This window comes from Pseudopodoces humilis, chromosome 1, assembly GCF_049639895.1.
Source record: "Pseudopodoces humilis isolate 2021_Gansu_Grassland_sample_001 chromosome 1, ASM4963989v1, whole genome shotgun sequence".
Taxonomy (NCBI): Eukaryota; Metazoa; Chordata; class Aves; order Passeriformes; family Paridae; genus Pseudopodoces; species Pseudopodoces humilis.
This window is the reverse complement of record NC_142200.1, coordinates 105,739,518-105,766,633: the sequence shown is the minus strand read 5'-3', so window position 1 is coordinate 105,766,633 and position 27,116 is coordinate 105,739,518. Positions and strand designations below refer to the sequence as shown.

The 27,116-nt window shown below is 39.9% G+C and overlaps 1 protein-coding gene across 1 annotated transcript in view; it reads left to right on the top strand.

Moving 5' to 3' along the window:
• NPSR1 (neuropeptide S receptor 1) overlaps positions 1-27,116 on the top strand; it is a 54,603-nt gene that overhangs the window by 26,448 nt on the left and 1,039 nt on the right. Inside the window, exons 3-7 of the mRNA XM_005519166.1 lie at positions 10,914-11,017; positions 11,365-11,458; positions 15,997-16,198; positions 24,790-24,866; positions 25,547-25,636. Coding sequence (XP_005519223.1) covers positions 10,914-11,017; positions 11,365-11,458; positions 15,997-16,198; positions 24,790-24,866; positions 25,547-25,636 — 567 coding nt within the window. The remainder of the gene's footprint in view (positions 1-10,913; positions 11,018-11,364; positions 11,459-15,996; positions 16,199-24,789; positions 24,867-25,546; positions 25,637-27,116) is intronic.

Below are 27,116 nucleotides of genomic sequence, written 5' to 3'. Positions count from 1 at the left end.
CTTTAAAATTTTTCCTTTATTATTCTGTCTGGTAAAGCACACACAGCATATGGGCACAGAAAATTCTCTTGCCCTCTGTGGCCTTCGTAGGCCTCTCACCTTGGGAGCAGATTCACATTAGCAGGTGAGCCAAAGCACCTTTGCAGGACTGGGCATCTCCAGAGCCTCCATGGTTTGGGAGAACACTCATTAGTAGAAGGGAAAAGGTTCAGGATGCTCTGAAAAGGTTCCTTCTGTAGGAAATGAGATTTCTGCAGAAAGAATGTTTGTGCCACCTGCCAGTCACTGAGCTTCCCAGCAAACCACGCTCAGACTCGTCATTTCTTGAACTGGAGGGAGAGCCAGAATCAGACCAAGCCCTGGTGACTGGCAGGAGAGCACAAGGTGTAAGCTGGAAAGCCACCAGCTCCAAGAGAGCACATCTCAATATATTACAATGCATTAGAAGTATTAAGGCACTTCAGCTTGTGTAGTTTAGAAGTTATGAGCACAAAGGGCATTTGCCTTTTAATAATGTTTTTATGAGCTGCCTGAGTGGCTTGCAAGCAGTTCAATATCCACTGCTGTATACCATTACTGCTGTAGTTTCTAGAAGACTGCTTGGGAGACAGAAGAAAGAAAATTACTGTGATCAAAGTCAAATTACAATACACAATTGCACTTCTGTGAATCCTCTACCCAGCTAATACAAATAGACTGGAAAAAATTGATTCAACAAGATCGTCAGAAAAACAAAGCTGTGCTTCCAAAACCATGCCCCTTGGAGGTATGCTTTTAAATAACTCTGTGCTCCACTTGCACAGTTTATAATGTCAATGTGAATTTTAAAGAATCTGTAAAAGGAAATAATTTTGAGTTCTTCTATTGGACCTCTTCGTGTGCAGATATTATCACAAACAAAATATTTTTCTCTAGCTCAAGACTAATTTGATCATTCTGAAATGTCACAAATGAATGGAATCCTGCAAGATAAAGTTTTGCATTTTCAACTCTATTTCCAAATCCTTAAATACTAATGCTTTAGTATACCAATTACATTTTCAATATGAGTTCTTTGGTAGGTTAGCATTGTTTACAGCTAACAATATTTCCAGAATGCATTTTTTGTGCCTTGCAGAAAATATTCTTGAAATAATAGTCGTTATAAATTCTTCATATTACTGAATTTATGAAGTCTGTTGATTATGCTATTTATTCCTCACAAAGATTGTTTCCAACCTAAATAATTCTATGATTCTAAGATGTTTGTAAAAATACTCATATCCCTTTCTTGACCATTCATGGCTTCAGATGTAGATAAACATACTTGGATCTTCATGAATTTTTTCCCAATTACATTCTCAGTGTGAATTGTAAATAAACACAAAACTTCATATTCATTCATCATTTGGGAAGATATTCCAATTTCAGAAGTTCTTTGCTAGGATGTTGACAGACAGGATGTGGAAAAGGCACAAGTCAATTTATTTTAGCTTTCAAATTAGAGTCGCTGTTTACACTCTTTATAGTCAATGTCAGTGAATTGTCTTCAGGGAAAATCCAAATATCTGGTTATTAATCTCAAAGATGCTCATGCATTTTTGGTCAGCAGAAGAAGCCAGACATTTTGAAAAAACTAATGTCTTTTATGATTTTAACATGTTGGGGTTTCAATTTTGGGTTGCAATTGCAACCTTGACACAGCTTCTGGCTGGCTGGCAGAACTTAAACTAAAAATTAGATGAAATCCAAATACTTTTGACATTGGTGGGGAACTTTGACTCCATTATAGCAAAGCACTGTGTAGGTCTTGGAGAATTTTCATGCCCTCATATCAGTCTCATGTTGAACCCCTTAGGAACCAGGGAAGGAGTGTCTACATCCAGCACTGTCAGAGAGGTCTGACTTGTCCACACTGACAACATCTGATGCACCAGCTCCATGCAGTACCACAGTCCAGATGTGGTGTGTGGGGGGCATAGGCACAGCCTTTATTCATATCAGTAACATAGTTTGGGAAAACAGAGCAACAGAGTCTCTCAGTCAGGCTGGAAAAACTACAGACCCATTTAATGCATCTTTTCATATATTACTTTCTTCAAAACACCACATTTTTCAAACAAGGCAGAGTGCAAGAACAGGTGGGGTGTATTCTTGTTGCATGTAGTGAGGCACAGGGAAACATGAAGGGCAAGAGGTGAACTTGGGGTTTTCTATGGGGCTCCAGAGCAAAACCAGGTATGGGGATGGTTTAGGAAGGTTATTTTGATAACCTTAGGAAAGTTATTTTGATAGCCTTTCCTCTGGCCCAGTGGTGGCCCTGAATATGTTTTGTAGATACACTTGACAGTCAATGAAATGAACCATGTATTTTCTACATAAGCAGCAGTCAGCTTTTGCTGTGCCAATTTATGTCAGTTTATAGGAAGCCTTAATTCTTGTTTTGACAGCTACAGAATTGTTATGTGGTCCTGAAGGACTGATTATGGTTTTCCTACCTTCAGCCTGTTTCAGACATTCAAATCCTAATGACAGTTGTGTTATGATTGTTTCTGGTTTTGTTTTTAATAAAAGGGGCTTGGCAGATAAATTGTACAATCCTTTGGGTCCAACATTTCAGCATTAAGGGGGGAAATGGACTTATTTTTTAATTACTTGGAAAACATTACCTCTAAATTTTATGGATCCCTGTTTGATTCCCTGATGCATATCCAGGCAGGACTGTCACCTGACACAAAGGACATTTATTTTACAGTTACTCTACATGACAGTTTGTCTTCTATTGTTAAATATAGGTAAACTGCATTGTTAAATATATTGTTAAATATAGGTAGGTGTGTGGAATTTGCTACCCAATTCTTCACATGCCAGCAGCAAATGCTGAGAAACAGGATTGCACGAGTGTGGTGCTGCCAACAGCATGGCCACAATGACTAACTATGCTTTCCTTGGAATCATCACTTAGGATCTCATTAGCTCCTATTAAAAGACATGACTTTAAACTTTTGACATCAAAAGTACAAATACATCATTAGCTCCTTGTAGTCCATCATCTGTACTGCAGCACATGTAGTTGCAATCAAAGAGAAATTATTCTGGAAATAGGCTTTGCATGCACTAAAGTCACATTAAGAAGATCAGGGTTTTTCTATTCCCCTCTTGCATATTAAAGCAGTGATATTTATTTACTTAGATTGTCTTTGTGTCACTAGCAATAACACTGACACATTTCCCTTTACCCATCTTTGCAAAGGGCTGTAGGACGACACATCCAACATTTTCATGTGGTAGTTCGTCACCTGCCAATACGTCTGACTCACATTCATGTGTTTAACAGGTTTTCTCTGGAGAGTGACTTCCTTTAATTCCATTGCCTAGCTGGTTACCAAATGTTTACAAATGATTAACAGGATTTATGGAATTCAGGTCAAAGATATCATGTGGTACTACAGAGACTCAGTTGCTCTATTAAGATCAAATGCTTAGAAGTCCATTTTGGCCATGTTCAGCTCAATTACAGAACAGAAACCAGGCCACATGTAATGTATTTTCAGCCTGTTCTGGCACTGCAGCATATTTAATGGAAAACAGCTCAGTGTGGGTTTGCCTGATCTACCTTTTCCACATGATGATTTTACATGGGAATTTGCCAGTGAAACTTACCAGTGTGCTTTTCTTCATGCTATAGGCAAACACCAGGGGAGACAAAGCAGATACAAAAATGGGAATGAACACTATTCTACTGTTCTGTAATGGAAAGCCTAAGCTTCAACAAAAATTGAGCTGCAGCATGCAGTGTCACTGCTTGAGCACCACAGGAATCTGATTTGCAGTTTGCTGGAAGGGAAGAAAGAAAGCTTTACCCTTACCACTCCTACTTAGACTAAAGTATCTGCATCAACAATATCTGAGCCAACTAAGACTATGTTGGAAAAAGTGTGGGTAATCAATGACTATAGTGACCTGGGTGCCTGAACTACACCAGCAGAAAATTCTTCTAGGATAGTCCACATTTTTCAATGAGAATAATGGGTTTCTGCTGTGACCAAGATATGAATCTGCAGTACTTCAAATACTTGAGGTAAAGAGTTAGCAAAATGATCAGTATAGAGGATTCAGAAGAAATAGCAGAAGCATCTATATACAAGATGTTGGGGAAGGAAATTAAAAATGGAATTGTTTGGTACTTGGTATCTCAGAATGTAATTTTTTTCTGGAAAACACTACAAGTACACGCATCACTTGAAATATAAACAGCAGCAATGAATTACAAACAGGGTGATTCCTTTGTCTTTTGAGGAGGCATATCCTTGTTTTTCTATGTTTAAGTAAGACAAATTGATCCACAGGAGTGTGTCTTCTGCATTCAAACTGAGACACATTCTCTTCACAAAGAATGAACCACTGAACAATTGCATGCAACAAAATATTTCATCTAGTAGACAGTGGTCTCATCTATGTGCAAGTAACACAAGATGGGAAGAGGAGACTTTGTCCTAGGGTTCAGAATTATCACCAGCTCACACTTTTGGCTCACACTTCCTGTCTCTTTGCCAGAGATTGTCTGGCAGAGAGCTGGGATCCTTGCACTGCGTAAGCACAATGATATCTGCTTCATATCAACACTTCTAAAATAGTTAAAAATCAGGATTGGCAGATTCATGTCAGCTCCTGGGGTTGTCAGCCATCCTCCCTATTGTTCCCATCTCCAGCATGGTGTCCAGATGCCCTGCAATGCTGGAGCAAGGGGCTGCAAACCACCATAGACGCAGATAAATGCACCTGGAGGGGTTGTGAAGAGGAGGAATAAGTTGTCAAAGCATGAGGGCAACCCTTGCACCCAGGTCCCCTGCACCCACTCTGCTCCATACACAGCCCCTCGCTGCACCATGACTGCATGGAGAGGCCACACAGCAGGCTCTCATGCCTCAGTGTTTAAAGAGCTGAAATGTCATAATTTGAAAAGGCATCTTCTAAGTATCTTATAAGTGTTTTGTCCTACAGATACCCAGATCAGGGACACAACCAATTTCACTATCAGCTTCTGAATGAGAGCAGTGGGATGGCTATATTTTTTAGGAAATATGGTTACAAAATTGTTCCTAGTGCAGTGAGTACTTGAAAAGCCACCTGTGAAATTTGCAGTGGAAAGCACAGACTATGGGAAGAGTTGGAGAAAACAAGCTGTAGGGGTGTCTGCTGGAGGTAAGGCAGCTTCTCCTCTCTCTGCCCTGTGTCTGTCCTGAAGCAAACCTCCAGGACCCCTAAGAACATCTAATTTAACTTGCTTGCAACCACAGGCCTGTAGAAATATCAGATATAGGTTTTGCTAACTTGCAAGGCAAGTTCACAGCCCTGACTCTGATTAGCTGACAGCACATCAAGTGCAATACAGAGCAGCAAGGTCAGAGAGCACTGACTGCCTCATCAGTTCAAAAATCATGGACAGGACCTTATTTTTGCCATAGGGCAATGATGCCACTTTTGTTTTTAAGGGTCTATCACTCTTTTGCAGGCAGTTGTTAGTGAACTGGTGCTTCCAGAGGATATGCTCCTTGGGGAGTGGTAGGTGATGGGAATTTACATCATGAGGTCCAAAAAAAAAATGAGCCATACGAAATGCTCAGCCCTGACCAGGAGCTTGCACCCTTTGCCTTGCCTTACAAAATGTTGTGTTGCCTTGTGATGCTGTCCACAAAGCAGAACAAAATGTACCTTGTTAAAATGGAATCACTCTGAAAGTGACATGAAAAGAGAGAGGGTATTTTAGTAAGAGGCACGGCTTCACCTAGAAGTCATGGATCACCACATCCAACTTAATAGAACTGTTCTCATCAGGGGAAAATGAAACTGCAGCTGAGATGACATGTGGAGCTTTTTAACCCATTGCAGCTTACCAGCAATCTGCTCTCCACTTCTGACAGAAAAGGCTTTCATCCTCAGGGTAAGTGTCTAGAGGGAAGAGTGCTGTCAGTACTAATAATAAAATGATAGAGATTTTTTCTTGCGGACTTGCTAGTGCAGATTTTTGTCTGAACCTCCCAAGTTGTAATGAAAGGAATATCCTGAAGTCTGCACAGGTACATCCCTTTGGCAATACCATCAAGTCAATGAATTTCTATGAACATATTATCTGAAACAGTTGTAATCTGTCTATTCCCATGCCAGTTGCTAATTACCTCCATTTGCTTTCTATAATGGACTTCTTTCTTGGAGGGCTTTTTGACACAAAAATTTGTTTCACTCACACCACCAGCAAGCTGACATTCAGATTTGTTCCTCCAAGGGCAGTGATTTCTTTTTTACATTTCTGAGATCAGCCATATGAGGCAGCACCCATCACCCAAGCTACTGCAATCACTTCCTGAACTGAGTAGTTCCTGGGCTCAAAGGTGTAGAGGCAATGCCTGCACTCTGTCATGCCTGTAAAAAAATCCAATCACATTTTGCTGAACGTGATGGAAACCTGGGTTATGTTGGCCTTTAGGGCCCAGGATTTTCACAGGTTGTTTCAGTACCTGACATATTTCCCAACAACAGATGCTGTAGCTCTATATTCAGCATGTTTCAGTCTCCTCTGGGAACAGGGCGCTTCTCCTTCTCTGGCGTTTTCTTGGTCTTTTTCATAAATGCTGTTTAAAAATGCTGCATTTTGAAATGCTGACAGGTTTATAAAGGCAGACACTAGTTTTGCCTTTGAGGACTGGCTGTGGCCATGGTGGTGACAGGGAGGAGATAGATAAAGGTTTGAAGACCTGTCCAGTTGCACAAACCCCACAAAGCTGTTCTTCCCTCCCTCTGCCCAGCCAAAGCCATCTTTACTCCCTACCTCCCTCTACTTTTTTCTTATTATTGAAATCTCATGGAATTTTTCTTTTACATTTGTTTATAGAAAATCCACTCTCCCTCAAGAGCAAACTTCTTCCGTTCCTGTCACACTGGTGCCATGTCCTCTCTTCAACAAGGAATTTTTTAATCTGTATCTTTCTTTGAATATACATTTGGCTTAAAAGTCACAAATTATTGTGACTGTCATCTTTATTTTGTATCAAAATAGAGTATATTTCATTAATTGAATTTGTGCCTATTTTTCTGAGTAATTAAAAGAGCCTATAACCCCACTGTTGCCTAGCAATGCTGACACAGTGCCACAGTAAACACACCACTGCTTAGTAAAACAATTTAGAAGTCTTTTAAGAAGGCAATGGCAATGACAAGTTTGCACACAGCTGTGAGTGAAGGTTGTTTAGGACAGTTTTCAGAAATTATCTTGGTCCCATTTGGCCCAGGAACATTCATCAGTGAAAGAACACAAGTATCTAACACGTGAGCCACTAGCTTTGTAAGGAGTGGTGAGGATACTCAAAGTAATGAGGACACTGAGGTTCAGAGCTTTCATGTCAATGACAGCTTTCTGTACCTGACATTCACCACTTAGGATGGCAATGATGCAACACAGTGACACTGTTTGAGGTGTAAGCTTGCCAAAAGTAGCCAGGGAATGTGTGATCTGCTGAGATCTCACTACTGAAACTGACTTCCATGCACTGACCTCTAATACAGCAATTCAAATTACATGGCAAATGAGGATTTCAAGATGCCATGGTCATGGATATAATTGTATCTGAGATGATACAAGGGTGAGGAGGATTCATTTACCAGTGGCAGAAGGTCTGCTGGCAATTCATTATCTCTGTGCCCGGTTTATAGTGCTGGCATGTTGGGGCTTTGTGTAAAAAGAGGCTTGTAAGGAAAAATGTTGTGAAGGTGTGAAAAATATAAAGTCTGGTTATTGAAGGTGTGATGAGCATAACAGATTAATGAGCAGCACATTTAGTGTCTAAATGTCTAGTAAATAGCACTAGATATTTGTGTCTCTGGAGAGTATATAGCAATCCTTTGTCATGATTTGTAGGTTTGCTGCATTTTCCCTTCATGCTGTCTGATCACCAGCACAAAGCACATTATTTACTTGGTGGCCCTATGTAAAGTCTGCAGGACAAATCCTCGAGACGTGTGTGCTCATACTGACAGAGCCTGGTCCTTTGCAGAGATGGGATAAGAAACACCCTCTGGAGCAGGCAGCAGAGGACTGAAGGATCCTCTGAGAAAAGTTAGTCTGGTACTTTTAGGATTGAAAAGACAAGAGATATTTCTAAAACCTGAGGAGGGCATGAGGACATTGAGTGGGAGAATGTTTCTATAATTAAAGGGCATTGAGAAATCTGGCTAAATTTGGCCCACACGTGCAGCTGGGTGCATCGGCTTTGGTACACACGTGTGTGTTGTGTTTAGGGGCACATGCTCAGCGGCTCATGCCGAGCCCTCCACAGCAATTCTGAAATTCAGCACAGCTGAATTAAAGCATACTGCTGCAGGAGAGGAGCTGGCGCTGCCAGCACAAAAAAAGCTGTGAAGTTTAAGCCTCATTTAAAAGCCTCTGCTGTCACCTGAAAAACCTCACTCAACAGCTCTCAAGGGAAAGACAATCCTGAGTTGCCTTTAAAGCTCCTGAAGTACTTAAGGCTACAGATATATTTGTAGGTAATGACATGCAGTGGGTAGAGATCTGTAGCATGAAAAAGACAGAGCAGATATCCACATTCCATATTTCTGGAGAGGGATCTGCTTCTGTTGCATAAACTTTGTCATGGTTCCTGAGCCTGAGCACTGGCTGGTAGCTGCATGGTGTGGGATGCAAGGAGGACAACCCTGGAGAGTACTTTTGGGACAAGCATCAGCTAAACAAGGGCTCATTCTCCTGTGGTTCTCCATCACATGAGCCAGTGAAGTGGGGGCCATCCACAAGTTAAAAACCACACTCCTGATGCAAACTAAAAAGCTGATGTGGGCATAAGCTGAAATTGTGTTATCTGGGACTGCCAAATTGCTTACTGAAGGAAACCACCAGGATGCTGTCCCTTCTCCCCCGCAGCTGCAGGATGCACCTCTAAACCCTCACCTGATGCACTGAAAAGGAAGACGGCCGTGAGAAGAGGGAAATGAGATAGCTGAGGTGCTGTCCCTTCCCCCTTCCTTTCCTCCTCAGAGCACTGAGACTGGCAGGAGGGAGGGCAGCCTCTGCACCTTCCCCTCCTGAGGAAAGCTGAGCCCTGATTTAGCACCTGCTTGGCAGATGCTCAGACCATCAAAAGCCGGAGGATACCCTGAGGTGAAGCTCTATTGATGTGTAATGCTTTGAACCAATATATATTTCATTACTGTAGAGAGAGAGAATATGAATAAATAATTCAGGAGTGAGGAAACGGAAAGAGATAGGTTGGAAATACTGCTGGAGGATACATTTTGAAACACTCAAACTGTGTTTTTTTCAAAGACCACCTTAATTATATACCTAAAGTCTTTTCTGTAAAGTCTTAAAGCCACTGTTCTCATCAGAGGAACAATCATTCCTTACCCCATCACCCTAATCAATGTTCAGCATTTAACATTAATGATCATCATTAATCATTAACATTTAACATAATGTTTCAAACCCCAGACTTCCTTCTGGAGATTGTCTCTGATGCAGCCTCTCTCTGGAGGCAGGGGATGAGAGAAGAGAGAGAAGATGGGGCTGGGAAACGCTGCTAGAATAAAGAGCAAACAAGGATTAATTGAACAGTAGTCATAAGGAGGGAAGCAATGTAGTTACACTAATTTAATTCTGAACTGAGCCTTGCAGAAGAAGATAAACGAAGGAAGAAAACGAGGAGATAAAGGATTGCTGATACAGAAAAAATAACCCTGATTTTCCAGTGAAGCAAAACAGGTTGCTTTTTCTGAGGCATTAAGCTGAAATCTCAATTTCCAACTAGAAATATCTGGAATTTCAAAGGGCTTAGAAAAAAACTATTTTGCAAAACATATTTGTTTGGAAATACTGTCCCAAACTGTTTCTTTCTCAAACCATTTTTTTTTAAACTGTTGAAATATCTTGTTTCCAAATGCGAAAATTTCAAATCAAAGTCTTCTGATGCAGGGGTTAAATTCTCTTTATCACACTAAACTTTAGAAATGGTTTTTGAATGTGTAAAATGGTGGTAGCAAAATGAAAGGCTTTACCTCGCCACTTTAATTTTATTTTTTTTTTTTTAATACAGCTTGAAGATATTTCTTCATATTGCTTGTTTTTGTCCTGAAAAATTGCACAAAAAGTTTTCCTAACCTGTTTTCTCCCTTTGTGGTAATCTGTGCAAGAAGAGCAACATGGCACGTTGCTTGAAGTGGCAGGACATTGGACTGGTACACATTTTCTTCCATGGACTGCACTGTAAACATTTATCTTGTCCAAGTGAGAGAAGCTGGTTTTAAAGACAAAATTTAATATCACCCATATATAAAGCAGGAGCACCAGTTCTTGTGATTCATTTGTAAAACATGCAACTCTGTGAGCACTCGCTTGTTCGGTAAGAAACAGAACAAAGGCTGGAATATCTCTTTAGATTTTCTTGTGGGAGAAAAAAAAAAAGAAGAAGAAAAAAGAAAAGATAGCCTGAGGTGTATTTAATTTGGCAAATATAAAAGTACAGGCATAAGTAGGTTAACTTTAAGCTGACAAGGCACGGTTAGTCATTAATTAATTAAGTTTGCAAATTATCTCCTGACAAAGTTTCCACTAACTTTAGCAGCATTTGGTTGCCACTCCAGGTGATTTCACAGGAGACTTTTTAAAATGAAACAACAGATAAAGAATAAAGGACGTTAAGTGGTTCAGTATTTGTCACAGCTGTAATCAAGCTGACACACTTAGACACTAATTCTGGGGGTGGTTCTGAGGCTGTCCCAGCTCCTCTAGCATACTGGGCTGAGTGGTCATGACTGCCCCTAGGACTGGGGAGCTGACACATCCCAAGGGTCCTACCTGCTTCTGTGGTTCACCTGAAGTCATGTATTTGCTTCTTTCAATTCTTCTTCACTTAATTTCTTTGTAGATTCATTCACAGGACTCATCAACATAATGACTGACATAATTTGGCGCTACACTGGAGATTTTATGGCCCCTGATATCGTTTGCAGGGTCGTTCGCTACTTCCAGGTATAAAAATGTCGTGCTTTGTGCCCCCGTAGCAGTAAACTCTGACAAAAATGCTGTGTAGAATTTTTTCTAGCAGCAAAAGTCCTAAATGTTGAAATGTTCATTTAAAAGAGAAACACTTTAGTTTAATAAACTTTACATAATGAACATAATGAAACTTTTAAATTTTGTGGACAGGAAAAAGGACAAATACCTGGGTGAATATACAAGGTGGGGGAGGTTCTTCCTTTTTTCTTTTTTTTTACCTTCAGTAAGTTTTGAAACATTTATAGTTCAGAGTTCTTGTTGACATCACCTTCTGCAATAGATGTGTCTCAACTGTTGTCTCGTTATACTTTCTGCCCCAGGTGGTCCTTCTCTATGCCTCGACTTACGTCCTCGTGTCACTAAGCATAGACCGGTATCATGCCATAGTCTACCCCATGAAGTTCTTGCAAGGAGGTAGGAGAATCTTGGTACCTTGTTATTACTATAGACATTATTGGATGATTTTTTGGTTTTCAAAATTCTTAACATTGTTGCTATGCATTATTCATTCCTGCTCTAGCTACTATTTGAACTCTGTTACAGTTTTCTAAATGATGAAGTAGCTGTGGTTTCAAGATTTATTAAACTTCACTTAGCCTTCAGCAGTTTTTATAAGTATTGTGTTAGCAAAGAATGGAATGACATTATAAAAATTATAGTGGTTTTCATCATATTCCAGCATTTTTAGAAGGTTTTAATGGGAAAAAGCTATCCCTTGTTCCACTATATAACTGTAGGAACTGCAACATTTATTCTATCTATTTATTCACAATAGAAAATGACTAGAATGGAGGGTGTGGTACTGAGAATTCATACAAAAGTTTGATGTATCTTCAGAAGAGATAGCATATAAGTTTGGATATCTATTGTTATAATTTCCTCTGTTTAGTTTCAGGTTTTTTTATAGTACTTGGATATATCCTGGCCTCTTAGCAGTACAGTTTAAACAAAATTATTTCTTTCCCACAAAGTGGGAAATTAAAAGTGGGGCATTAAGTATGTTGCACTGAGTGAAGAAACAGAGGTAGCAGGTGGGGAGGAAGAACAATTACAAGGACCTGTAACTTTTGATCAGATGCAAACTTCATTCTTGTTTTGGAGTGATGATGGCTTTTGCCAGATGTCTCTATTCAGGGGATCAGATTAATGGTCCTTCCTGGCCTTAAAAACCTGTGAGTCAATCACAGCTGAGACAGTGGTGCAGCTTTGGCAGATGTTAAGGTCTGAAAGCTCCAAATACTCGTGTGAAATTTAGCTTTATATTACCCAGCCTGCAGATCAACTCTTTCAGAATAGGGAGATGGATATCAAGGTTTTCCCGGCAGGCTCTGGGAGAGGTGGCATTGCTCTACAGATGCTACAGGAGAGCTCCTAAACCAGGCAGGGTGGGGGCTCATAAACCTGCTGGCTGAGCAGGATGAGCTGTGGGACAGACCTGCTGGCATTTCCTCTTCATTTATGGTGCAGGAAAAGCAGTGCTTGTTAAATTACCTCCTGGGTATAGTAAAGAATTTTATGGGTAATCTTTGGAAAGAGCTTTGAAGTTGAAAAAGAACCCACCAAAAAAACACTTCAAATCTTAATAAAAGCCTTTTTAAAAATCCCATTTCCTATACCTGTAGTGTAAAGTTTTTTGTTGTTGTTTTGTTGGGTTTTTTTAAAAGTGGAGAAGAGCAGACGTTGCCCCCAGTTGAGGGTAGTGAAATCATCACTCAGGTGCAGCTCTGCTCAGGGGAAAAAGGTCACAAGCAGAGAGAATACTGACAAAACCCATCTGCCTCTTGCAAGGTCTGGCTACACACTGATGCACAAAGACCATGTTCAAAGGGAAAAAGAAGGCAGCTTTAAATCCAAAAGAAGGCTCTAGAGAGGCATATTTATCATAGCAACTTTCTGGAATATACATAAAATAATCCTCTTTTGTACCCAGCTATTCCTGCAGAGGTGCCGTGTGGGACGCTTTTGAAATGCCCTCTCAGCTATTCTGCAGAGAGAGAACAAAGAGATTTACAAATCTTTGTCATTGGTGATGACACAGAGGAACTTCATGAACAGTTCTGAGTCAACCTGTGGCAAATTTCTTTACAAAATGAAACACTCATCCCCCCAAAATCCTTCAATCAAGAAACAAAAGAGTTCTTTCTTCTTACTGATTTGAAAAATTGTTTCCATGTAGTCTTGAAATATCATTTTAGGAAAAAAAAAATATCAAACATTCCACTTTGAAAATGTCAAACAAGTTTTTTTAATTGTGGTTTAGTTGCTAGCCTCAAGTCCTGTTAAAAAGTATTAGCAATGAGCTGTTCTTGGTTTTTAAGAAAACAAACTTCAACAGCTGAATATTTCATACTTTGCAAATACATAAATAACCAGAGAAAGTGTAATATGGGAAAGAAATATTCTTTTTAATCTTAAAGGTTTACTGTGAGACACCTAATTCTACAACAAAAAGGGTATTGAGAAAAAATTATAAAATAAAGATCAAAAAGAAAAGAAACTGAAAAGTTATAGCAGCAAACATTTTGTGAATACTTCATCATGTTGGGCAGGTATATTCAAACAACATGCAAACTAAACAGGTGAAAAAAGAATTGCTTAAGGAAATGACAAAACCCAAAAAAGTGTAAACTCATCCTTGTGTGGCTTTGGGCTGAAAATAGTGCTATCACTGAGATTCTGGATGAGCTCTGCTCTCTCTGGATTTAAAACCTAATTTTAAGGTGGCACTCAATTTATCAAAGGATTGCATAGCATTGACATTCTTGGTGGCAGGAAGCAAAGTTCCTTCCAAGAGGCCCCGTCCCAGATTGCTGGGAGCAGAGAGATATCCTCAAACCCATTGTCACAGTGCAGGGATGGTGGGAGCAGAGCAGAGGGGACAGCCACACCAAAACAACTTTTAGGAGAGTCGGAGCCAGAGCTCACAACTCAGATTCCCACTCCAGCCATGGGAGTTAGTCTTGGCCACCACAGTTCGAAAAGCCCTAAAGGAAAATGCTCAGACTGGTTCAACACAATAATGTATTTCAAAAGTTATTTGTTTGATTTCATTTATAACAGATTCAGCTCTAGTTATGTGATTTGCTGGCATTTAGAGCATATTAGAGCAACTATTTCAAATGCGGCATTAAAAAAACCCTGCTGGTGAGGCAGAAAATTAATATTACTCTAATAAAGCAAAAATCTGCTTACCTATCAGTGCCCTGTAAAGCTCTTTAGACTAACAAGACCATATTCTACCAAATGCAAGAGACATTTAAAAATAAAAATAAATTAACATTTCAGGAAAAGTATTATTAAACACGAAGAAATACCATTCTTGCCCAAGACAAACTGCCCAGTTCTGTTCAATATATAGTACAAAAAAATTAAGGTTTCTTTTCGAATCTTTTTTAGTTAGAAAAACACAGGTGGGTCCCACTGAGGCTTGCATGATTGTAGTTTAAGAAGTTAGCTCACATTTGAAATGTCCTTTCTGTCAGAAAATATTTTGCAAAATTTATTCTTAATATTGCTTTTGTTAAGTTTATTCTGTTATGCTTTGGGAAACTTCACAGTTCTCTTTTGCCTGTACAATATTTATAGTCTTAATCTAACCCTCTCACTTACACAGATGTTATCAGAGTTCCCTTAAGCCCTAGATTAGTGAGACCATACTTTCCTGAACGTGGGGAGCATTTAAAAATGAGCATGATAACTGAGTATTTGCAACTGATGTTTTATAAAGCATAAAATTACTTTTTGAATGTTTCGCCCACATGCTTTTGTATTGCTCTTTGAGCTTCAAGGAGGAAAGACATTCTTCTTGATATGCATAATTTAAAGTGGTTTTCTATTTCACACACAGCCTCAGGTATTTTTTAGGATAATAAAATATTTGAACACTAAAGCTCCCCAGATAAAAAAAAAAAAAAAAAAAAAAATCTGTCCCCATCTGTTCCTCTTGAAATCTAGCTGAGGAGGAATAAGTGTCACTGATAATCATGGGTACTGCACAGATCAGCCCATTTTCCCCACACTTTTCAGCTAGAGCTAACTGGATTTTAGCCAGAATTAAAGCCTTGGGAATTTTTGCTCCAACCCATTGATATTTACAAAACCTCGTGGGTGCCACCAGGCATCATTTAATTTCCCACTTGTTTTTCCTCACTTGGCAGTGGCAGGAAATAGAGATGATGCAGTAACCCAAACCTGATGGAGGTTTTGGGGTTCTTTAGCTCCTGTTCCTCAAGATGAAGTCCAGCAGGATCTCCCAGTTCCTGTATTTTGCAGCAGATAAAATAGGGCTGGGCACTTGAGTACCATCATCTGCCCTGTATAGTGGTTTAGCAGACCACTCCTGGCATTGCTTGAGTCCATCAGCAGGAGCTAAATTTGATCCCCAGCACCATACAGAGAAGAGCAGGACATGCCCAGGCTCCTTGTGCCCATGTTTTTTGGGACAGTGAAGTTGCAGATGGAGTTAAAAGCAGCTGGTTGTGCAGTCTTGTTCTGATCCTGAACTGAGGCATTTTCTTTTTCCTCATAGGAAATATTTTGCTATCTTTGTGACTTCAAGGTGCATCTCTAGGCATGGAGTAGGGCAGGCCTGAGGTCCTTTACATCCATTAATGATATTCTCTTGGTGGCATAGAGGTGCCATTTGCATTTCATGTTTTTGACTTGCTGACCCTGACCAGTGCCTTTCTCATAGTGTTTCAGATTTAACAGGCCCTAAGCATCCTTAAATAAATCTTGCAAAATACAAGCTCATAACGACGTGACTATTTATCATGAGAGAGATGAAATCTTTTTTCTCCTTTGAAGTCTTTTCAGCATCAGCCAGCTGCAGCCCAAAATTCCATTTCTTCAGAGAATATCCTCCTCCTCCCTGCCTTTCTGTCAATAGTGCTGCAAGGGTTCACTCATACCAACAACACCACTGACTCTGTCTGTTTGGCTCTGTTACACAGAAAGGCAGGCGAAAGTGCTTATTGGAGTGGCCTGGAGCCTCTCTTTCCTGTTTTCCATACCAACTCTGATTATTTTTGGGAAACGGCAGCTCTCCAATGGGGAAGTGCAGTGCTGGGCTCTCTGGCCTGATGACTCCTACTGGATCCCCTACATGACAATTGTGGCTTTCCTGGTGTATTTCATTCCTCTGATCATTATCAGGTAAGTCAGCAAGTATGTGGTGAAAGCTGTCAAGTGTGCAATCAGCTTAATGCTTTAATTTCTACTCATTCATTACAATTTCATTTCCATACCTGCTGCATAGCAGCTTTGGTTTTTATCACATAATACACGGGTTGTTGTACTTACCCTGGGTGTTCTCTGTGTGGTATTAACAGCCAGAAACATTTTCTCTGAGAAAAGGAATGAATCTCTAAGTGTGTCCACTTATCTCCACAGCTTCAGGCTTGAAAGGTATCTTTATAAACCCAGTATGAATATTTATCCATTATTACAAAAGACAATTTTAATAGAAGAACAGGAAACTGCACTTAACACTAATTAAACTAAAATTAACTTCAAGTGCTCTTAAGCTTCACAGTACTCAACAAGCATTCCTTCACCAGGACTGGAAATAAATCTCCAAGCGTTGAAGTTGCCAACTACTCCTAAAATATGAACAAATGTAGTTCTTCCTGTTTTGTAGCAGAAAACCTAAGCTGTAGATATTTGAGACTGATTTGCCTCAAATCACAATCTGCAGAAGCGGTATTAAACTGAGGCAAATCAATATTGCAGACTGTGCTCAGTGATCAGCCTCCCTCTAGAGCGCTGCCGTTAGCTGCCTTTAAACAGAAGTTAACTAGCCATGAGGAGCCACCAACACAAAAGAGCAGTCAAAATCAGATGTGGAACAGGAGTGAGGCTTCCTGACTGCCTCAAAATGCTGCCAGTGGCAGTGACAGTTCTCAGAACCCTTACTTTTCTTTAACTAGCCCGGTTACAATCATATTTCTTGGTGTCCATCTCTTCCTGTCAGCAGCAAGAATGACTTGCTGGGACTCCATATTGCCCCCCCATAATTTGGTGACAGGCTGCTTCGACTCTGAGAGAAGAACTATTTTTGCAATGTCCCTTGGATTTATCCCTTGGTCCATCTGCTTTTCCAACAAGTGATGAGCCATGAGTCTCCCTTAGCTTCCTGCTCATTGGTACCCTGGGTGAGAGAGGGTTGGGCAGAGGCCAGCCTCTTCTAGATGATGACAGGACTGACTACATAACCTGAATATATGCCTTGAAGTTTATTATGGTTTTTTCACAGAGATTAAAGTTCTGCAGCTTTTAATGGCAACAAGTTTGTCCCTGGTAGAATCAAAACCATGTGGTGCTTGAACTCATCTAGTTGACTTTTTGATATGGATTCAAAATGGATGAGTGTTGCTCCCTAGAGAGAAGGGATGATTTTTGCACTTTGGTCATAACATGTCAGTTTGCTAAACCTTCCATGTTTTGTGCCAGATTGTATAGATATAATTTAAAAACTCAAGAAAGTTCTCCTTAAAGAAAGGAAACTCAAGTTTTCCTTCCTAGGTGGGATCATTTCTCTGCATGTTTTCCTGTCTCTGAAAGTCAGCCTAGCTTTCAGTATACAAAAAAAATATTCTTAGAAATATGTAAATAAAAATGGGTAGATCTGCAGCCCAGCAGTAGCAGTGAAAACAATAAACAGACAAAAAGTAATTTAACAGTGTAAAGAAATGGCACTAGAAAATGTTGAGGCTGGCTGTTACTGTGAAAGGGGTTCTTTTATGAGCTTTCTCAAATAGGTAGCAGCTGGGAAATTCTAGCCAGCATCTTAAGTGTTTCAGGATAAAAAATCCCCACAGCCTGCCCAATTACCAGTCATTCCATAGGTGTGTGAGACATCTCTTTCACACTCAAACATACAGATTTGCATGGTTTCTGTTACAGACCAGCCACTCCTTTTACACGCCATCTATACTTGTTTGGCAAGAAAAGGCAAGCTACAGAGCAATAAATATTTCAGAGCTGTTGACATTATGCTCCCACTCCTCTCTGCCAAAGAAAGATATTCAAACCAGATCAGCTCTGTGTCCTGCTTTGCAGTAAATCCCCAGAAGCAAGAAGGTGATGAAGACATGAGGGGAAAGAGAAAGGCAGTAAAACTGGCATTTCATGAGATTGCCCTGACATCTGAGACATGAATAAAACATCCTAAAATTTTTGTGGCTTTAACCTTAAGCAACATTCACAAAAGAAGTTTATGGCAGGACAGGAACTAAATCCACTGGTTTTGGAGCCACGGGCAGCGCAGTGTCCGTCACCTGCCCAGAAACATTCCTGGTTTCAGTGTTTATTAACACAAATGCTCCTGTGTCCTTGCCAGCAGAAGTCAGATTTTTGACAAGTCTAAAGTGGTGTCTGGCACTGGAAGGAAGTAAGGAAATGGAGTGATGCAGGGAAGGATTTATTTTGTACTAATTTATTTCTAGTTGTCAGGGATACTATCTTCTTCAGAACAGAGAGGATTGTCTAAAACCACAGAAAAAGAGGATTAGCATCAGGGCAAGGTCAACCCAGAGACATTATGAAAAAATGCCATACAATTTAGAAGGAAATGACTATTTTTCAGAACACTTTTTTAAGTCTTAAGCATAAAAGTGAAGGTTGCAACTTCCCAGCTGATGCATCTGTAAAACATCTGGCAACATAGCCTGAAGGTGTGACATCTATTTCTTTAAAAATCATGGGCAGTCCAGGAGTTTAAAGCTAATCCACCTGATGTGGCTGCAGCATACAAATACTCTGGTAAGCAGTTTGTGGCTCAAGAACAGCAGGAATGGCTGTTAACATCTCCAGGGACTCGGTTTCTCTGTAAAAGTTTTGTTCCACCCAATACTTTCAGATGCACAGGCAGTTTGGTGATGAATGAGGTGCTGTTTCACAAGGGTGAGAGAGATCATGTACGCTCCAGTTGCGCGTTCCTCCATCAAGAGATTATTTATAAAATGAAAGGTGTTATTTAAGAAATGTGGGAAGGCATTTTTGATTTTTTTTTTTTATTTAATGACCTTTAGGTGAAGATGTTATTTAAAAAAGGCCAAAACATAGAAATGGAGAGAAGATCCATAAACGTGCATCTGAAAAGTCAAGGATCAGTAGAAGAAGCCATGAATACAGATAAGCCAGAAGGCAAGGCATACACCACACTTACTGAGGAAGCGAGGCAGGATGCACACAGGGAAAAAAAATAGAATCTTTTCTGCAAGAATTCATATTGTTTGCACAGCTACTTTATTTTCTCTGCTGAAGCACTCTGATTTAGCTGCATGGCAGGTGTCTGATGCAATGTGGGACACTGGCTGGCAGAGTTAATTCTTAATTAGTTCTGCTGCCTGAATCTGCTGAAAACCTAACCTCTAGAGCAAAGTAGTTCACTGATGACAGCACTTTTTCTGGTGCTGCTCATCTGAAGTGCATACAAAGGATAAAATCTTACTTTTCAGGTGCAGGACTTAATTCCACACTAGATATGCTGCTTTAGTTGAGCTGTTTTCACCTGTTACAGTCCAGACACCATCAGCTTTTAAGCTTCTCTCATCCAGCCCTCAGCTCTCTCTCAGTAGAGCTGATTTCACGTGTTCCTGACAGCCTTCAACTAACTCACAGGACTTGTGTTATTCATAACACTGCAGCCCATGGAATGAATTATTTAGCTGATAACCTTATGCTCACCATGGAAAACCCTTCCACTGACAAGCTCAACCCCCAGATGTGGTGTGAGCAAACTCTACAGATACCAAGCCAAAACATGAACCAGAGGAACAGAGGATTCTCTCCCCCTCATCCCCTGCTTTTTTAAAAAATATGTATATTAAAAAGTAATTTATGAAGAAAACTGCAACAGCCTGAAAGATTTTAATACTTCTGAGGTCTATTCCTACCACTTCTCTACAGCTAGAGAATCAGCAATCAGTTATCAAAGAGCTTGTGGCTTTTCAGCAAGTTTTTTTATCTGATTATAATACCAATGAACAAGACCTGAATAATGAAAAGAAAATAAAAAGCTATGACTGGTATTTTCAACCCAAGTGTGTGGATATCTTTGAGAGCTGAAAAAAGTGGAGAATGTTTATTCTTTTCATATTAAAGCTTCCCTTGTCCCCACTGTCTTGGTGCTGTACAGGAAGAACCACAGATCCTGAGTCAGGTATTTCTATACAGAGCTTAAAAATTCAGCCTGCTCCCTCTTATTCGTATTATTCTACCACTTCTTCTGCAGTTGATATTATCAACCTCAAAAACCCCAGAAAATTTTAAAAAAAGTAATTAGGGGACCTGCATTAATTAGTTCTCTCCTCTTCTGGGACAGGTGTCATCAGCTACAACCAAAACCTTTTCTCCTGTTCTGATATACACCAAGCAAAGCTCAAATGGTATCTGTGAAAGTTGAAAACCTCTGGGGCTGAACAGAGGTTAAATATGGGTCAAATCGAGATTACACCAAGCTCTCCTGCAAATATTTGCACCTGGCCCCCTCAGAAGCTGTGGTGGGGAGACAGGAGAGCTACTGTGTTTCTATTCTGCATTGCTACTCTGTGCCAAAGCATAATTATGTTCTGGCACTTGAGTATCCAGAAATTTAGAGGGTTTTTGTGTTATTCACATTATTCATGATTGCTAAATATATTTTTGTATCTTTATATTATAAATATGATACAAAGACATTTACCTAATATAATTGCAAACTCATGTTTTTTAAAAAAAAATTGCTAAAGCTCCTCTTGAAGCACAGAAGAAAAAGATATCCATCTGCTGTTTAAAATCTAAACTCCAAAGAGAACATTTGCTTTGGAGCAGCTGAAAAATAATTAGAAGAGAAAAAAAATCAGAATCAGCTAAAATTGAAAATATGGAATTAAACCCAAAGCATTGCAATGAAATAAAAAATAGATTAAATAAAAGGTATTTCTCTGAATGAAATCAAATAAAGGACTGGAAATGCCATTAATAAAAATACCAAAGGTCATTTATCAAACTTGATTCAGTGAGGCCATTCTTTTTTTGCCTGCAATTTCCATTTCTAAATAAAAACTCTAGATCTTGTGCATACATTCTAATATCTGCCCAGCTCTTCATTTACCCATTACATGTGCTTGCAATGGTTTGTTCAGATGAGGTTACTTTTCTCTTTAGACAAACACTGCTGTAAATTAGCTGCCATAAAACAAAGCATCACTTTGCACAAATAAAGTATAAAGAACAATAGCCTATACTGGATGATAAATGAAAGTAATTAACAGGGAGCTTAAGTGCACTTTTGCCGTGGTGAGGGCTCATTTTACTAGAAAATACTGAGGCTGCATGGGACACTGTCAATTATTTACGATAAAAAAATCTGCATCTAAAGAGAGGGCAGATCAATAACACTTATGATGGTTAGTATCAGTACACTGTTTTACCAGAGGATATTTATTGAAATAAATAAATAATAAATAAAATGGTGGTCTGTGAATTAAAAATACAGATGGAGTGCAATTATTTGCAGTTGCATTTGTATGACTAACCATAAGTCATGTATTTGCATGGATAAAAAATGCTGAAATTACCAATGAGGCTTCTTAAACAACAACATTAGCTAATATCAGGCTATGATGAACACGCCTCTTAATCCTTTATAATTTGGAAGCTAAATTGGTTTTGAAGATACAAAGAATTTCATTTCTGAGATACATCCACAATGTGAGCCATATTTTTGTATTTTCCTTCCATCTCTCGAGATAGACATTTTATCAGGATTAGAAAAATCATCAACTATTCAGATCAAAAGCATGTCCTTTCTGTTCTGGGGTCTTCAAAGCCTGAGCAGCTACTTTTCAGAATGGCTTGGACGAATTTTCCATCCAGGTTTGACTTTTGCACCTTAGTACCCTTTCATTAGTCTCTCAGCCCCAACCTGAGCTGGAGGACCGGTGCGCTGAGCACTTACAGACACAAAGAAGCTGACAACGCCCGGACCTCAAGAGCTGCACATCACATCTCCCAGTGTTTTCAGTGGAGACAAGGGCAAGCAGTGTGCAGACATGTTACATGGGTTGGAAAAAGAGCTTTGTGGCAAGGTGTTCCACACGCTTTTATATCTTGGCAGTGAAGGCTGAGAAGTTCAGCGCCCAGAGAAAGGGAACAGAGATTAGGATATGGTTGGAATGGTGCAGACTATTTCCAAACACTCCTCTGAATACCGGTTCGTCATCTGTTCCCTGCTACTCTTTGCTATTCTGCCACTTCATTTTTCAAGTGAGAATTTCTTTGAGATTTGACCAACCTCTGCATCCTCCTCCAGCCGTCTTCTGCAGGAAAGAGGAGCTACAAATATATTCTGAAAAAAGCTGCTTTTCCCTCCTAAGAAAAATACTTCTCTTCCATAAGAACCCTCTTTTTACTTCTGTGGCTTTGAAATACACATGTAGTTGCCTGTTATGATCCTGTGCTTTAGGTAACACGTTTCTGGAAAGTCCAGTTTGTCAGCTCCATACCAACATTGCTGGGGAAAAAAAACCAAAAAAACAACAACAAAAAACAAACAAACAAACAAACAACCCTAAAACTGTTTAAGCACTACTATGAACTGGAATCCCAGAAAGATCAAATTGTAAATGAATAACTGTGACTGGCACAAGAGCTGCTCAGAAGTTTACCTGACACCCACCCTGGACAGTTTTGCACCACCTCTGGTCCGTTCCTGATAAGGAAGACTCCAGTGGCTTCAGCTACAGAGAAAAGAAAAATGAAGAGAGGCAAAATCACCCACACAGATCCACTATGTTGGCAGCATATATAGCTTTATAAGCTGCTGGATAAAAACAAGAATTCAACTTTCATCTGTAGTTCTAAAAATTAAGGATTCAAATGAATCAGCGTGTAATCTATGAATGCTGATGAATGTAATCTATGTATATATGAATGTAATCTATGAATATATGAAATGCCAATGAAAAGACAGATGCTCTAACTGTATCTGGCAAAAGACATGCCCCTATCAGACTCTGCAGCCAAGAGGGCAGGAATTTTGGGGTCAAAGGGAAAGCAAGTGAGAAGCCTGGCTTCATAATTCAATCCTTATGGCATTTGGCTGAAAGTAGGAAGTCTGTATATTTTGACTACTGAGTTAGGCTACTTTGTCCTGACAAAAGGTTAAGAAACTCTAAATGTGTCCTGCTGGACAAAGGAAAATCTGTGTCAGAGAGGACATTGTCTCAACTGCAAATAAAGAGGTCAGGCTAGAGACAGCAGGCTAGGAAGAAAATAGAAACATTTAAGAGTGATCCGGTAAAATTTTTGAGGTGATAACAATTATCATTATAACACATTCTGATTCATTGGAACAATCAAAGGAGAAAAGATATGTGAATTTTCCGCCATTGTCTGTAAAAAGTACAAAGAAACTCTCAAGTGTATGAGCTGTTAAATAAACAGGCTCTTGAAAAGCCAGGAGATAAAAGGAAAATGTTCAAATCAGCTGGGAGCCAAGATGGACTTTTGAAGGGATTAAGGAGAGCAAGTTGTAGTCCATTACAGATGTGAGCAAACCCCTCGCTGGGCAAGGATGTTAATTCTCCTCTGCACAGCCCAGACTGCACCTTAAATTTACAGCTCTCACCTACTGAGTCTGGAAACCAGATGGCTCAACCTTCCACAGAAAGGAAATCTCCAAACCTTCATAGTTTTTTGAGCACAAATGCTGCCTTTGTGAGCATGTCTAGCAGTTGAGGGTGCTGTAGGAAAGACTCGTATATGAGTCTGACTAATAAGAATAATGCCTCTTCTGATAACCAAAATAAGCCACAGTAAGAGACATTTTTGCCTTTACAAAACACTGAAATTATGTCTTTCCTTGCACCTTTTTCATGTAAGGACCACTAAGGTATATGGCAATTAATATCCTCAAGCAGGATGTGGGTTTAAAGAGCTTTTCATCTTGAAGGAATTATTTTTATCTATTCTATATTAAATCAATAGAAGTCCAGACTGGCTATTGCAAAGGGCAAATACATAACTATCCAAGGTCCTTGTGTACTAGGCCACTTTTCATCTTTCCTATTGAAAGTATATAAACATCTCTAAACATGCAAATTGTGGAATCTGGTTTTGGATCATCTAGCTCTTCCAATTTATTTCACACTTCAGTCCTCCTTGATTTCCACCACAGCACCTTGAGACCCAAAACTGAACACTGATGTATTTATTTGCATTTCTCATGGATCTTGCCCTTATCAAATTCCTCAGGGTGAAATTCTATTTATCAGCTTCACACCCAAAAAGTAACAGCAAAATCAAAGTGTACATACAGGAAAACCAGGTCCCTCCCTTGCTTCCCTCTTCAGGGCTAGTGTTCCGCGGCTGATACTCAAATGGATTTGGCATTGGCTGGCTCAAAATCACCAATGAGCTCTTGCTTGAAAGATTTTTGGCCAAATCACTGCATTTCTCTGAGACTTAGATTTGACATCTACAAAGCCAGGACAACCATAAGGACTTCCACAGTGAAAAGTCTTCAGATCTCCTTCTGAAAAATACTGTGTGAGAGTAATACTATTATTATTATTATTATTATTATTATTATTATTATTATTATTATTATTATTACTGTCATTTACTATTATTATTCCTATGCAGTCCCACCATGTCTGTGAACTTCTTACACATAGATAAGTATATTCTTAGAGCACAAATGACTGGGATGTCTGTTAAATTTATGGTGCCTAATACCAGCAACTCTTCCCCTTCTGCAGCGTCATATACTCAATTGTGATTCGAACCATCTGGATGAAGAGCAAAGCTCAGGCTGTCATCATATCTAGCTGTCCTGGTGAGTCTCAGCATACCTGTGACTCCAGCTTTGGGATTCAATTCCAGCTGATCCTCACATACCTGGGAGTGCTTGGACATGCAGTGTCACATTGGATGCCCATTGCTGCAGGGGAAATGGGGTTTCTGTACTTGTCCATTCAAAACTCATTTCTACATTATTTACCTTCTTTCCTTTGACACTAAATTCTCTTTAGAAAAATAAGAGGAAACATCTGTGGGAAGATGAATAAAAAGTAAAGACTGATTATTCTAGAAGTTAGAATTCCTATTCCTAGAACTTTGTCCATTTCCAGAATAGAATTTTTCTAGCATATACTTGGCAACGCTTTTTCTGTGTCTTCACATGTCCTTGCAAGTCTGGATTTTGCTCAAGATCAGAAATTCCTGGCCACACAAAGCTATAAAATGATCTGAATATTCCATCCCAAGAATACAAATGTCTCAGTGTTTCGGGAAGATCTGCTCTGCTTACCTTTTCCCTTTTTATTTTGGGTGGCTCAGGTTTTGATTGTCCAACTTGAGCAGACTTGCAAGTCTCCAAATTTCAGGAGCTACTGAGGGAGGTCCTGACTGACACCAGGGAAAGATGGGATTGTGTATTCCTGTCCTGCCTGTCAAGGTACACACAGACACGTCCCCAGTGCTATTCTTTCACTAGCTGAACTGTTCTTTTCCCAGGTGGCAAAGCCTCCAGTGGCTACACCAGTCGTGGGTTCATATCCAGGGCGAAGGTGAAGGCGATCAAGTACAGCATTGTAATTATCCTTGGTAAGTGAGAAGCCCCACTGCTGGTGGCTAGGGAGGGTGCTGACATTAGGAAGCTGCTTTTCCTTGGCAACCTCTATCATCAACAGACAAAGTAGATGGCTTGGAGAAGGAGCTTGACTCCAGACACCTCACTTGCCTTCTGCTCTTGTCCTTTTCCTCTCTTCTGGCTGATATGTTTCCATTTTATGTATCTGACATAAGCCTTAAATTAAATTAGATGCACAGCCACTCGTGTGCATAAAGAAAGTAAAGAGACGTCTAAAGGGAACAGAGGAAGAGGCATTCTTTCTCCTATCCTGACTGCCAAAAGATTTGGCAGCTGAGTTGTCTTTTAGGCTTAGAGACGCTGTATGGCATGTGAGCTGCTGGGGTGGTGCAAGGGAGAGAAGAAGAGGTGAGATGTGCAGCTATTGTATTTGATGTCACAAGTGTGTTGCCTGGCAAGATGGAAAGAATGAGGTCTCCTTTCCCAACTGGGCAGCAGATGACTTGGTGCAGGTGTTCTCTATCTCCCAGGGAAATGGTGTTATTCTGATGCAATTAGGAGGCTGATATTCTATCTCAATAAATAAAGGCAGCATCACACAGAGCTTGTGATTAGCTGCCAGAGAGATGCAGGAAAGGAACCAAAGCTGTTTACTCCCAAGGGCTGACAGTCGTCCCTTGCCACTGAAAAAAAGAGATTGCTTCTCTTTCCAACACTGTGCAAAATTCAGATTGGAGAATATTGTGATAACAGCCACTTGAGTAGCTTAGCTCACTACTTAGTGGCAGCATCTGCAGACATGAGAGAGGCCAGTGTGATTCATACTTTTCACAAGCCCAAGAACATCTCTGTGTCTGAACTTTTCTGCGTGGCAATCAGAGAAAGCTTTTGTCAGACACAACTACTACTGCAGGGCAATCAGATGTTGAGAGCTCACATGGATGCTCAAGTATTCCAGCAGAACTAGGTAATATTAGGCACTCAGCATCTCTTCATGTGCAAACAGATTGACATCTAACATACATGGATTTTTCTTAAAACCACTTAAAGTTCTGCATAGTAAGTGTGATGATCCACACTCTGTGTATTGCTATTTTGCATATATCTGTGCATGGACACCCCCTGTTTGGTTGTTCTAGAAAACAGGAGGGGAGCTTACCTCTTCCTTACCCTTTTAGTGAGTGCTCAGCTAACTGCCAGCAAAGAAATTCTGATTAATGTGACAAGAAAACAGGCATGGGGTTACTCTGCTGTCTCATCTGGGTCAGGATGTGATCATGTGTCTGATTTCACAATTACCTCTATGTTTACAACCCAGGTACTTAGAGCTTAGTTAAGTGAACTGCCTGTCCCAGCACTTCTATGCACATTCTGAATCAAAAGCCATTGTGAGAAGAGATGACACAGAAATTTGTGAGGGCCAGATTAATTCCCTATGCCCACAAATAAAGCTAGATCTATGGCTAACCTTTTTTCCCTACCACCTCTGAACAA